This window comes from Branchiostoma lanceolatum, chromosome 1 (assembly GCF_035083965.1).
Source record: "Branchiostoma lanceolatum isolate klBraLanc5 chromosome 1, klBraLanc5.hap2, whole genome shotgun sequence".
Lineage (NCBI taxonomy): Eukaryota > Metazoa > Chordata > Leptocardii > Amphioxiformes > Branchiostomatidae > Branchiostoma > Branchiostoma lanceolatum.
Window position 1 is genome coordinate 39,933,358 of NC_089722.1, and position 13,462 is coordinate 39,946,819.

At 42.3% G+C, this 13,462-nt stretch overlaps 1 protein-coding gene across 1 annotated transcript in view; it reads right to left on the reverse strand.

Annotated features, from left to right (window-relative positions):
• LOC136426464 (citron Rho-interacting kinase-like) overlaps positions 1-13,059 on the reverse strand; it is a 35,902-nt gene extending 22,843 nt beyond the window's left edge. The window contains exons 1-20 of the mRNA XM_066415131.1: positions 12,972-13,059; positions 12,274-12,381; positions 11,781-11,900; positions 11,180-11,355; positions 10,418-10,662; positions 9,914-10,007; positions 8,574-8,774; positions 7,808-7,961; positions 6,609-6,798; positions 6,024-6,111; positions 5,076-5,234; positions 4,602-4,729; positions 3,930-4,092; positions 3,443-3,496; positions 2,951-3,130; positions 2,061-2,188; positions 1,454-1,610; positions 1,161-1,237; positions 535-697; positions 21-118 (exon numbers count right to left, since the gene is read on the reverse strand). Coding sequence (XP_066271228.1) covers positions 21-118; positions 535-697; positions 1,161-1,237; positions 1,454-1,610; positions 2,061-2,188; positions 2,951-3,130; positions 3,443-3,496; positions 3,930-4,092; positions 4,602-4,729; positions 5,076-5,234; positions 6,024-6,111; positions 6,609-6,798; positions 7,808-7,961; positions 8,574-8,774; positions 9,914-10,007; positions 10,418-10,662; positions 11,180-11,355; positions 11,781-11,900; positions 12,274-12,358 — 2,660 coding nt within the window. The 5' untranslated portion in view covers positions 12,359-12,381; positions 12,972-13,059. The remainder of the gene's footprint in view (positions 1-20; positions 119-534; positions 698-1,160; positions 1,238-1,453; positions 1,611-2,060; positions 2,189-2,950; positions 3,131-3,442; positions 3,497-3,929; positions 4,093-4,601; positions 4,730-5,075; positions 5,235-6,023; positions 6,112-6,608; positions 6,799-7,807; positions 7,962-8,573; positions 8,775-9,913; positions 10,008-10,417; positions 10,663-11,179; positions 11,356-11,780; positions 11,901-12,273; positions 12,382-12,971) is intronic.
• Positions 13,060-13,462: the final 403 nt, after the last annotated feature.

A 13,462-nucleotide genomic window follows, 5' to 3' on the forward strand; every position in this document is an offset into this window, starting at 1 on the left:
TATTACAGGTGAAAACTTACCTTGACTTGGCTTCTTGACTCTTGTCCTTCACCGTCTTCTGTTGTTCTTTCAGCTGGCTTTCCAGAACTTTGACCTTGGACTCTAACTGACCTTGGAGCTAGACAGCAAAGAGAAAGTTCATAATTGCAAAAGACTACAGGCATCAAAAATGCATAAAGCTCAATTTGGTCAAATCCAAATCATGATCATTTCCAGTGAAATTTGCCTCTCAATCTGCACTGGGAACAGAGTCTTGAAAATTCTGAACAGGACCCCTAATTCAAATTGGATTCTCTTCAGCACTTGATATTTTGTTCCACATCACATCACATCACATCACACCACACCCCTATACATGTACATGCACACAATACCATACACACAATACCACACAAACACACACTCATCACACCATACACACAACACACACACACATACAGTACACAAGTACCACTCTACATGCCACTTACAGTTTACATTATGATTTTTTTCTACAACAATTTGAATTAATTGCTAAAACTGATAGATTTTTACATCTCTTTGCTTTGAGATTGTTGACTCTCTCTCCCCAAGTTCCTTCCTCAGCTTGGCCTCAGCCTTCTTGCCTGTGCCGATCTTCTCCTCGAGAAGAGCCTTCTGGGACTCGAGGTACAGCTTCTCCTGTGTCAGGTCACTCACACGCTGGGCCTGGGTTTGTCTGTCAGGATTTCAAACAGGGACAGAGGGATAGAATTAGCAAATGGTACCTGTATCTATAGGCTTTTGCTGACACTGCTAGCATAGCCTGTACAACAGTTTCTATTTCACTGTGTAATAATGTATCTGGCACCCAGGGGTCCAAATAATCTTTAATATCTGATTCTGAAAATCAATGCCCTCAAAATTACAAATTTACAAATAAGTCGTATATTTAGATTCTTAATCATTGACGTCCAGTGAATACCTGCGATGATTTTGGATACAAGCATGCAGTAAAAATGTCTGAATGGTGATAGTAACAGTAACAACACATTCTGACCTTCTAAATTGCTGTGCATCAAAGTTAAACTTTAAGGTTTAGCTTTGGAAGTAATGCATTTTTCTCACACAGCAACATTAGATCTCACTTATTTCCTTCAACATTACAGTGACTATATCATTCTTCACCAGACCACTCTCACCTGTTCTCCTCAGTCTTCCTCTGTTCTGTCAGCCGACTGTTCAACACCTTCAGTCTAGATTCCAGTTGACAGATTACCTGTGACACAAATCATATCCCAAAATGTTTACCAGTTCTAGTAATAATATTGAACACAGATAAGGGGGACGAGTGTACTTAAGAACAGAACCTCACAGGGAGTACTGCCAGGTGCAATCTCTGGCTCATACATGCTGATCCACAGCTTATCTTTAAGTTAACAATAACAACTAAATATTTATTGGCGTGACAGAGAGATTGTAATGTGACAGGCACCTCAGTCTTCTCTGACAGTAGAGATGACTTGTTCTTCAACTCCAGTGTCAGCTTTTCCTCTGCCTCCCTGCACTTCCTGACCTGTTCCTCTAGGCGGCGCTTCTGCGCTGCCAGCTGCTGGTTCTGATGTTGGACCTCGTCCATCTGATTCTTTTGTCTGTAACATTCCAGGAAGAGAAAAAGGTAGAACACTGTAACTCCACAGGGCCTTGGAGGGTTGCTTTCAAATTGATATTAATGGTATGTGAGTACATGTAGGTCTTGGTGAGACCTCAAAATGATTACATTTTGAACCTCTTAGCAGCTTGCTACGGTACTGCAGTGGTACTTTCTGTTTTGATACCTGAGGCTACATACATTTTTTAGCATATATGAATTGCACTCTGGTATACAATTTTTAGCATCATGTTCCGTCCTTTTCCAATTTCTGTGCTTTTGCAAGAGGTCACCTGCGCGCCGAATAGCAGTCGCTCCAGACCCTTGCGATTCAGCCCTGACAATTGTGCACTCCTCGTAATTCAGCCCCTGGCTACGAAGAGAGAGTATTCGGCCTACACAATAATAATGATAACAATATTTATTATAACATGATAAATAGTTGACTGACCTTGTCTGTGTCTCCTGCTTCCTGTTCTCCTCAGCCTTCTTCAGTTCAGTTTTGTTTTCTTGAACCTTCTTCAGCTCTGTCACAAGATCCTCCAACGACTGTACTTTGGACTCTAACTTGCTCACCAGCTGAAAAACAGATATCAAATAGTTACACACATATCAATACAGTGCACAGTCAGCCATTTCAACCAACAGTTCTTGTGTCACTGGTTGACGGGGAAAACAACATGCATTGGTTGACTTATTTCATATCACTACAAAACTAGACAACAACAATACTGTCAGAAGGGCAACTAGTTGGCATGTGGTGGTAGGTGCTTTTAATGTACATGCAATTTCGCCTTTCAGTTTCATTACCAGGGCTCGAAATTCTTTTTTTGGAAATAGGTGCACTGGTGCCCAATCCTAATGCAGGGTAAAAATTTTGGGTGCACCACAAAAGATAAAGTTGAATGTCAGCAAAACATAAGTTTGATGCTACTTACCTCTCTTAAGAACTTCAATCTGTAATTCTATCCAGACTTCAATTTCAACCAAGCAATACATTCAATAAATTTAAGTATAACAAAAGGTAACATTGCTTTTTATGATCCTTTCATTTCAAGAATATTCTGTATGCTAGTGTATAAGAGAGCTGTTACCCTATAGAGTACAAAAATATCTAGGTGCACCAGTGCACCCACAGTAAAAAAAATTAGGTGCACAGCTCCAATTTTGGATGCACACATACAGGTGCACATGCACCCACTATTTCGAGCCCTGATTACCATTCTGCAAATTACACCAAGAAAGCAAGCAATGATAATTCTCAACTCAAAAGAGATTGATAGCAGAAACACTTGAGCTTGTAACATCGTGACAGCACCTGAACAAGACCTGGCTCATTACCTTTTTTTTCTCCGCTGTGGTCAGCATCTGAGCAGAAAGCTCCTCCCGAAGTCTGATGGCTTCCTGCTCTCCTCCACACTGTTTAGCTTCGGTCATTTTAAGTTTGTTTTCAAGGAATTCGATTTTGGTCTGAAGTTCCTGCTCCTTTTTTTCTTGGTGAGCCTCCTTTTCACGGAAGCCCTACAAAAATACAATAGGAGGACTGTTACGTTAAATGTACGTTATGTCATATACGTTATGTCATGACATGTATTAAGATAAGGACCGTCTCAAGCTTGTAAAAAATGTTGGTACTAACAACTTGTTAATTTTCGTTGTTAAATCTACCATTTTAAGCATAGAAAAATACATTTTCATCAATTTCATGTTACGAAGTTCAGATTTTGGGGCAGACGTGGTGAAAATTTTTTCGTCCCTACAAGCAAATTTGTACTGGTGAGGAAAACAAGACAGTGATTAGACGCAGTGCAAAATGAAGATAAAACAACTTACCTCTGCCAACTTTTCCTGCAGCTCACTTGTTTTGGCTATGCTGTCTGCTGTCAGCTAAACAAATAAACGAGAAATATATTAAAGAGATCCACTGAAAGCTACACAATTTTTTAACAGACACAACAAGCTTACTGTTTCTAAATAGATCAGCACAACAGTTCATATTCTAGCCAGGGATATGTTTGGCCTGTTGCACTCTACTCTATACATGATGAGCAAACAGAGCTAAAGTCTGGCAAATGTATGACGTTTCAGATAGCATCCGCTGTCTTTCATCAGTGACTGGACAAAGGACTGGAGTTACCAGCTTTTAAACCAAAACTGAATTGAAAATTATGTTAATAAAGTGAAGACGATTCTAAAATGGTTCCATAGAAGACAAAGTCAAGTCAAGGTAACGTATGCTGATAAGTCAATCAGCTACTGATGTTTGAGTACAGGAGCAAATGTTGTTCACTAGGGGGGTGGTCCAGAGTCCATTTCCCACCTTGGCCACCTTGGCCTGCAGCTCTGCCACCTTCTGTTTGGAGGCCTCGAGGGCGTCGTGTTCCTGCCTCAGCTCTGTCTCCAGAGTCTCTGCTCTCCTGGCGGCCACAAACCGGTCGTGCTCCAGTTGGGAGATGGTCTGTAGGTGGGCGCTGAGCTCAGCCCTGCAACAGGAAACAGCGCACGTAGTGTACATAGTCCAGTGTTTAGCGACTCTGGCTCTGGACCAGTTTATGTGACTGAACACTGAACAGTCAATCTTCCACTGGTCGGGACAGAGAAGACAGATGCTATTTGCAGTATTCACAGGTCCATTGTAGGAGGCAAATCCCTCAAGCTCTTTTCAATAAGTACAATGAACAGTAGACCATATAGCTTAACATCCCAGTTGCTAAGGAAAGCACACTACTAGTACGCTACGCACCAGTTGGTCACATTTACCAAGCTTTATGTGCTCCTTGAGCATAAGACCATAAGAATCACTCTGGGGTCCTTTCCGAAGGGCACAACATTGGGACCTGCTAAGGATTTGAACCCAAAACCTTTAGATTCTTAAGTCAACAAACCTGACCACAAGACCACCTTGCCATCTTTACTGAAGTTACAGATGACAAATGTCAATTTCATAGAGAACTCATTCTGCAAAGCTCAAGGAGGACAAGGTAGCCCTTACTTAAACTCCTGGTCCTGCAGCTCCTGAGCCAGCTTCCCCTGCTGCCGCACCTCCTGCAGCAGACTGATGGCTTTCATGTCCGTCTGGGCAAGGTGATTTCTCTCCAACTCCAGGCAGCGCTTTAGATTCTGCAACAGAGACAACATGGCTGAAACTGCTGTACATGTAGCTGATGACTATAAACAACATGAAGAAGTGTTCCCTTGTACACACACAGAAATACGCACACACAGACACACCTACACATTATACATACATACACACGCAGGCACAAACACACACACCTACACACACTCACACATTCACAGGCACATGTATACACACATAAACACTCACATACATGCAGGCAAGCCCAAAACTATAATATTTCACTCCCTTCAAATTAAAGTGAAGTAAATGTCAAAAATTTGCCAAAAAAGGGACAGATATCCTTAATTATACAAAGAACGCCTTGTTGCTGCACATGGAAGTTACCGTGATTTCTGTGACGTAATCTACCAGCTGCTTTTCTATGCTATCTCTCTCCATCTCCATTTGAGTGGACAAGCTGTCTTTCTCCGTCAGTCGAGACTCCAGTTTCTTCAGCGTGTTCTTCAGGGATGCCTCCTTGGTCTCCAGCTGATGGCATTTCTCCTGCGGCAAAAATAGAAACGTTATTCCTGTCTAAAACAGTGGGTGTTCTTTGCTACACTTTTTGCGAAGACAAAATTACATCCTTAACCTCTGATCATTGTATTTCAACTTTCAACTTGTGGCGTCTGTGTAGCACAGTGGCAGAGCATCCGGCTATGAACCAATAAGACCCAGGTTCAATCCCCAGTGGAGTACCCAGACATGTCCGGACATGCACCCAGACGTTGTGCCCTTGGGAAAGGCACTTAGCACACATTTCCCATGTCCTAAGCCCAGCAGTAGGGTTTGGGTTGGCGTTAGGAAGGGCATCCAGCCGTAAAAACTCTTGCTACAAAAAAGGACTTGCACTTGATGAGGAGTTCTGGGGCTCCCCCATCCATGTGCAAGCACGTCTTATCCCCAGATGATGGGGAACAAAAGACGTAAAACTGGATAGAGAGAGAGAGAACTTCTGATTGAAAGAAAAGAAAGAATCGTATCAAATATCAACTATATGTATGGCATTTTGAATTTGTGTTCCAGCTGACAGTTACCAGGCAGTACTGAGGTCGTGGTAGACCAAGGAAATTTTGGCTGGAGTCACTGTTTGTGTCAAGAAGGACATAAAGGTGTGTGGCCTCAAAACATTTGCAGTGGACCCACTGGACAATCAAAGCTGCCTGGAAATGCAGTGTGAAGACAAGCCGACTGCTGCACACGCGTGTAGGGCACCCCCAGCAATATAATCAGATACTTGATACTACTTAAACTAGTACAGTAACTACTTATCACTACTAGTTACTGTCTCACCTGTAGATCTTGCAGTTCTCTTGTCTTCTGCACAAGGCGCTTCTCGACTAAGGCATTGGAGACTGGTGAGTTCACTGCTGCAGTAGACCTGGTGTGAAACAAATATGAAAAATGTCCAGTGCACATGATGTGTGTGCACCACAATAAGGTCTAGGAAAAAATGTTGTGTGTTTCTGGTTACCTGACCAACCCTAGAAAAAAACTGTCAACCCTAGCTCTTTGACTAAAGTTTGAGGGGATTTATAGGTAAAAAGGGACATGAAATTTTGATGAAATTCAAAATATCCTGTATGGCACTCTGTATGGCATCTGTTGACAGATTAAAGTTTATATATGTTCACTGGCGTCACCTCACTGTGGCCGGATAACATGACAGAGCACTCAACAAAATTCATCAATAAAAATGAAATCTTTTTAGTAAATACTTTGTGTTTTGTTGCCTTTCTAGTCATACTTGTACGTTTCGCATGATATTTTCATTATAAAGTCAAGGGGTAATACAAATTCAATTTAGGACGCAGGCAGGTCACCAATGTGCCACAGTCCAGTGAAATACCAGCTTAAGAGAATTACATGTCTGCCCACCTGTGCCTTGTCAGAGGTCCAGATAAGTCCTTGATGAAGGTGAAGCCGACGAATGGGAGGTCCTTCCCGCTGATCTGGCCGCGCTGACTGCGGAACAGCTCCACGTTGGGCAGGCGCATCTCCGGCTCAAACCGCTCGAAGTTGGACGTGTCGTCCTCGCAGCCCACCACGGGAACGTACGGGGGGACAGCTAAGGGGTATTCAGATAGCTTTAAACAATGTCTATATGAGATACATGTGCAAACTGAGGGTTGAAAGATTTAAGGTAAAGGTAGTCCCATAGCCTTTTTGAGGCTGTAGGAGTAATGGGTTGTTACTGACTGTGTCTAGGGCACAGTATTCCACTCCCTTTAAGATCCCCAACCGAAGTCTGGTACCCATTGTTACACCTGGGTGGAGTGGGGAAAGTGACACAGAATGTTGAAGTGTGACTGGAAGGTATTTACAAAGACTGTCACTAGAATGATTTATCATATATCTTTCACAGTATAGATTGGGATTCAGGACTTAAGTCTAAACCTGCTACTGAAACAGCAAGGAAAATTGCTGCCCTATGTGCCATTTGGCACTACAAGGTGATACAGAATGTTTAAGTGTGACTGGGAGATCTTTTACACAGGAACGTACGGGGGGACAGCTGTGGGCACATCAGATACATGTGGCTTTAAAAATGTCTACAGAGATACAATTGTGCAAACTAAGATTCGTGTAGAATTTTGGAGGGCCTAGTGGCACATCAATGTAGGGCAGTTGAGCTACTGCAAACTAAGGTTACAAACTAAGGTTACATGACACATCGGTACTAGATAGATGTTGACTGCAATTTTTGGAAGGGTGAAATAACAAGGGATTCCCTGTAGCTCAACATCTACATTTGTATAGCAGCCAGTCCCCCTAGTTGCTAACTGGTTAGCAACTAATTGGAACTAGGGGGCAGGACAGCTTGGTTGGGGCTGCACTCATCTTTTGGAAGGGACTCAAAATTAGGATCCCGTGTTTGAGGAGCTGCCTTGAGCACGTTAAAGGGGAAGGGCTAGCAAAACCTTGAGCTCCCTGTAAAAACATACCGAGTGCTGCAGAAACAGCAAGGAAACTTGCTACCCTTTGTGCCACTTAAAGCACTACAAGGGGCTGAACGTACAATCAAAATAACAAGCCAAGTTAGGACATGAGTTTTGTAAGGTTCACACAGTACTTACAGTCCCTCAGGTTACTCCAGTCCACTCCTGTGAAGAAGGGCAGACACGTGATCTCTTCATATGACAGGCGGTCTCTGGCCTCGCAACACAGACACTGGATCAGCTCCTTCGCCTCTTTGCTGACTCTCGTCTCGCCTGGGAACTTCAGCGAAACCTGCAGAAACAAGAGCAGGCTATTAGCTAGCAGGTGATCGGAACGTCTTCTGGATCCCCTATAATATATAACAGAAAAATTAGATACCGAGTGCTTTTGCAGTGGACGCCCAAAAGACTCTGTTTCCCTGGTAATTACATAGTATATTACACAAATGCACTGCCCACTGTTCTTCTTTCTTTGTAAACTATACCAGACACTGGGACAGCATGTATACTGATTGACATGCAAACCTGCCAGGTAATTGTTAATCCAAAGAGCCCATTGGGGTCCTAATTTGGACAATCTGTCTATAAGTCTTGAAAAACCAGCAACTGCTATAGTCACGTCTTGTCAGAAAAAGTCTTTATTTTGTGACAGATGAGGGTACAGAGTTTTCATGGAGGTAATGATCAACTGTGCTTATTGATATTTTCTTAGCCTCCATAGCAGGCCCTACCAGCCTTTTTTGGGAGGCTTATAATACTGACCTTTTGCAGCCAGCCCGTAACCATTTTGCCAGTAGAAATGGTTACAGGCTGGCTGATGGTTACGGGCTATCTGCAAAAAGTGTATTATAAGCCTCCCAAAAAAGGCTGGTAAGGCCTGCTATGGAGGCTAATAATTTCTGACCTTGTGGTTCATGATGTTGCTGTAGGTTTTCACCACAGACTCATCAGAGAAGGGCGTGTCTCCGAACAGCATCTCGTACGCTACCACTCCCAGGGACCACCAGTCACAGCCCACGCCGTAGTCCTGGCTGGACCCGTTCATACTCATCAACACTTCGGGCGCGATGTAGTCTGGAGTCCCCACGGGCATCCTGGCTTCAACCTGGACACATCGGGTAAAGAAGGTAAACTGAGGACATGCAAAACATGATGATATTTTGTTAGAAAGTTACCGTAGTGCAAGGTGGCTTCACAGGGTGCGAAATACTTTTTTGAGCCAGGTTGCCCATGTTGCAACCAAGGGCAAATGCTAGGTTGCACATCCAAATTTCAGGTTGCTCCAGCAACATTCACCGATTTCTTCAAATCAAGCTCGTATGTAGCTTATAATACTACTAACATTTCAAAATATATATTAGATAGTATTGTGTTCCCATTGACCTAACAACATCTTGTTTAGCTGAGGGCAGTGTGTTTTTGTCTTTTTCAGCTCAAATTCCACGATCTATGAAGGGTTTTGGATGGTTTAAAATGAAAAAGTGTTGATTTCTTTATTTCAATTGAAGATTTACCAAATTTTATGAGAGTGACACTGTGTTTTTGTGAGCTTCCAGGGCTCAGATTGAAATCTTTGGCTCAAAATATAAGGTTGCACACTGCGCTACCTGGGTTTGGAATTAACTTGCACCAACCGAAATCTTGTTGCACTGTGCAACGTGCAACCAGGTATTTCGCACCCTGCTTCACTACATATGCATCATGTACAGAGTAACAAAAACAGGCAGCACTGTGATTCTGGACTGACAGTCTAATTCCATAAAACATTTTCATGCTCAATAACACACTGTGCTGTGCTTCTGCAGATCATTTCTGCTGTAACAGGATTACATCAGGGTTGGACTAAGGTTTTAAAAAACTGACACTGAACCTTTCAGAGCAAGAACAGATCTAGAAAAGGAAGACACTTCAGGAACCAACTGAGTCTAATGAGGGCAGACCTGAAAGAAAGAGGACTTAAGGACCGCTGCGGTCAGAAAAAAAATGTTGAGAGCTAAGGCTAAAGCTCACACTGACGGATGAACTGGACAAAGTGGAGAGACTTGAAGAAAGACTGATTGCAGCTGCAGGGTGTTCAGACCACTGCAGCAGCAGAACACAGTGGACTACTACTATAGGGTCATTTCCACCGGCCCAAACTGGCAGTATCCACTGACTATAGCTAGTAATTTTTGACAATCCTAATTGCTACAGGAGTAATGTTTAGACTCTTATACAACAGGTAAATGAGATGCAATAACTTACAGTCTGCTGTTTGGAAATCCTGGCAGCGGATCCGAAGTCTGCCAGCTTGATGTGTCCAGTTCTGTCAATCAGGATGTTGTCTGGTTTCACATCTCTGTAGGAACAGTTGGAAACATACACACACAAACATGTAAATGGTTAAAGCAGAGGTACAAACACATATAGTGAACTGACCAGCAAAATCTGCAGGATCTGTCAGCTTGGAATAATGAGAATTTACTACACACACAATTCTCCAAACTTCCTGTGTTACTTCCAACAGCAGAATCTGAAAAAAAGGCTTTTGTCCCTTTTATTTCATACCAAATCCCCAAATCTTAGAATTTCATAAATCCTAGCTAAAACCCTGCCGACCTGTGTACATATCCCATGAGATGTAGACAGTGGAGGGCCTGTTGCCTTACCTGTGTACATATCCCATGAGATGTAGACAGTGGAGGGCCTGTTGCCTTACCTGTGCACATATCCCATGAGATGTAGACAGTGGAGGGCCTGTTGCCTTACCTGTGCACATATCCCATGAGATGTAGACAGTGGAGGGCCTGCACCATCTCCGCCAGGTAGAACTGGGCCATCTTCTCCTCAAACACGTCGTCATGGCGACTGAGCAGGTTGAGCAGATCGCCCCCCGGGTGGAAGTCCATGACCAGGTACAGACTGGCCGTGTCCTGGAACGCGTACTGCAGCGACGTGATCCACGGGCTGCAAGCCTTCGCCATGATGTCACGTTCTTCCTCGAAAAACGCCACCTGAAATAAACAAGAATGCACCATTTTATAACGGCAGGATTGGACAAGTTAATTGGCCCAATTGCCCTGGGCAAAGGCAAGTGCTGATTGGGCAAGTGCATGTCTTACCCTACTGCCCTGATTTAGTAACCAACTTGTGATTTGCCCATGGGTGTGACTTTTCCATGGGTAGATATTGGTCCACTATCCTGACTTAACTCCCAGCAGTTCATCCGACTGACCTGCCCTAGAAGGTTTACTTTTGAGATGCCCATAAAGCTAGCTGGCCTGGCATTCGAAATATAAGATAATATCATGAAAAAATAATGATCCGTCCCCACACGGCATCACAGAGAATTTTTTTCTGAAACGGACTTACTCACTGCAAATAAAAGCGCATGGATAAATGACTTTTGTCATTTAGATTTTAGACCAGTGAAAAGTTGGTTGGAGCCAATAGAATTTCTATGTATTGTAAGGTAAGAGAACTTTCTAAAATTTAAAACTTGTCCAACCCTGAGTGTTATCTGCCACTTACGCTTTCCTGGGAGAGGATGTCGGACTTCTTCAGGACCTTCATGGCGTACATGTCTCCCGTGCAGCGCTCGCGGACCAGCTGTACCTCGCCAAAATGGCCGCGCCCAATCACCGTCTTCGTCTCAAAGTCGGTCAGGGACGGACGCATATTCTGCACCTCCTTTGCCTTATTCCTAACTACATGTACCAGACAGTGGAAAATAACACTTTCATTAATATAAACAACCTTTCATTAACGCTTAACAGTAGTAAGCTTAAGAAAGCAAACTTGATATCTTTTTTAAATTTTTTTCTTTTAATCATTTCGTAAGAGCCTGATGTTGCCATCGAATTACGAAGAAAGGCGGCTCAATTGTTACTGTAGCAGCATTTCTTCACCCTAGGTCCGAAATATCTTTGCTCGAGACAAGTATTGACTTCACTGACCCATTAGGAGAAGCAGGGGTTGTTTAGCTATTGTGTTCATATATTTACAATCGAAAACATTGTGCAAGGCTACAAATTTCATAAATACTGTGGGCAAAACAAACAAGATAATATACAGTTTTAAAAGACCTTTGTATCCAATCTTCTAACCATTATCAATCTGTACCTATACTTACATTTTCTGACAAAGGCAGATACATGCTTGTTTTCTTTGACCAGAACATCCGAGCTGCATTCCTCCAGCAGGACCATGAAGGAGTCCAACAGGGCGTCTCTGTGAGGCAGGACTGAAGATCCTGTACAAAACAATACAGGAAGATAGTATAATTCATTATAAAAGTTTTGGTTGAGAAACCTAATAATATAGCAAAATACACCACAAAGTCAAGTTCTTACTAGTACCTGTATCATATCAGTGCGTCAAAGCATATGTGCCAACACCGGACAGAAGTGAATCAATACCAGTTAATAGTGGTTCGGGGAATGTCGTTTAAAGTTAAATGCGTTCTATCATGTAAGGATGTGTGTTTGTGAGCAAAATCCTACTATGACGAAGGCAGTTTGTGTGGTTCAAACTCATCTAATCTGGGTTGGGTTGAGAACTTTCTGATTATTTTACTGATTATTCTACTGTATGGCTGTCATGTAACCATTACACTTTTCACAGACCTGTTCTGGGCATGCCCTTGCCCATGATCAGCTGGTTGAGTCTGACCAGACGAGAGGAGATGGCCTCCTCCTTAGATTCACTCATCTTTGATTTACTCTGGTCAATCCCTGTGGAGGCAAAGATGTTTTTTTAACCCAAGCAATACATGGATAATGTTTTAACTGTAGGGGTGGAAATACCCAACTGCAACCTGGAATTTGCAGAAAAGAGTTTTGGGATATTGGTACAACTACAAGATACAAAAATAACTTGTAATGGCATTAGCTGAATATAGGCTCGGTATTATGAATCACAAATTGCAGAAAATAGTAACTAACTGTAAAGTAACGTTATCATTTAGTCAGTAAATAAACATATTCTTTATGTGTTTTCTGCATGAATATTTTTGTATTCAGTGAAATTTTGGTTTGAGGCCCATATACAAAGATTACTGTACTAGTCTCAAATTGTATGTTACATGTATATGTTTGTTTGTAAATCTTTGACCTGAACTTAGCCCGATGGACAAAAAATGTACTAGATATTACCCATGTTTCGATAAAATCTACTAAGTCGCCCCCCTCCCCAAAACATCCCATTAAATCATCATTTCATAAAACATAAACACAACTTTGGAGATACAAAATGTTACAAACTGTTAACAATCGTGTTCTGTATCTTTCTCTTCACTTTTGTTTGACATCAAACTTAAACTTACCCCATGAACGTCAGCTGCTCAGAAATTATGTTGTTTCAGTCTCTTAGAACGGTTTGTTCGGGCGCGCGCTTAGACAGGATTGGGCAAGTTGGGCGATACCATACGTGAAATGGAGAGGAGCGCTAATTCATGAATACTAGTATCAGGCACGACGCATATCATTATATGTCCAAGTATTATTTGATAATAAGTATTTCAAAATGATATATGATGATTAATTCAACAAAACATGGTCAATATGATATCTAAGACCGTCGTATTAGTTCACTAACAGACAAGAACCCCCTCTGAAGAAAATAGAAGACATATTATCTCACACGGCAGTTCTAATGACGCAATCGTCAGACGTCCAATTGTCAGCCAATGAGACACCGTCCTGGTGATGCAATGGTTTTCTTTTCCCGCGAAAACCATGCTGATTTAAAATCCGCTTTATTTTTCGTATCATAACGAAACAATGTGCTCAATATTAATCAATAAGGTTAGCAATC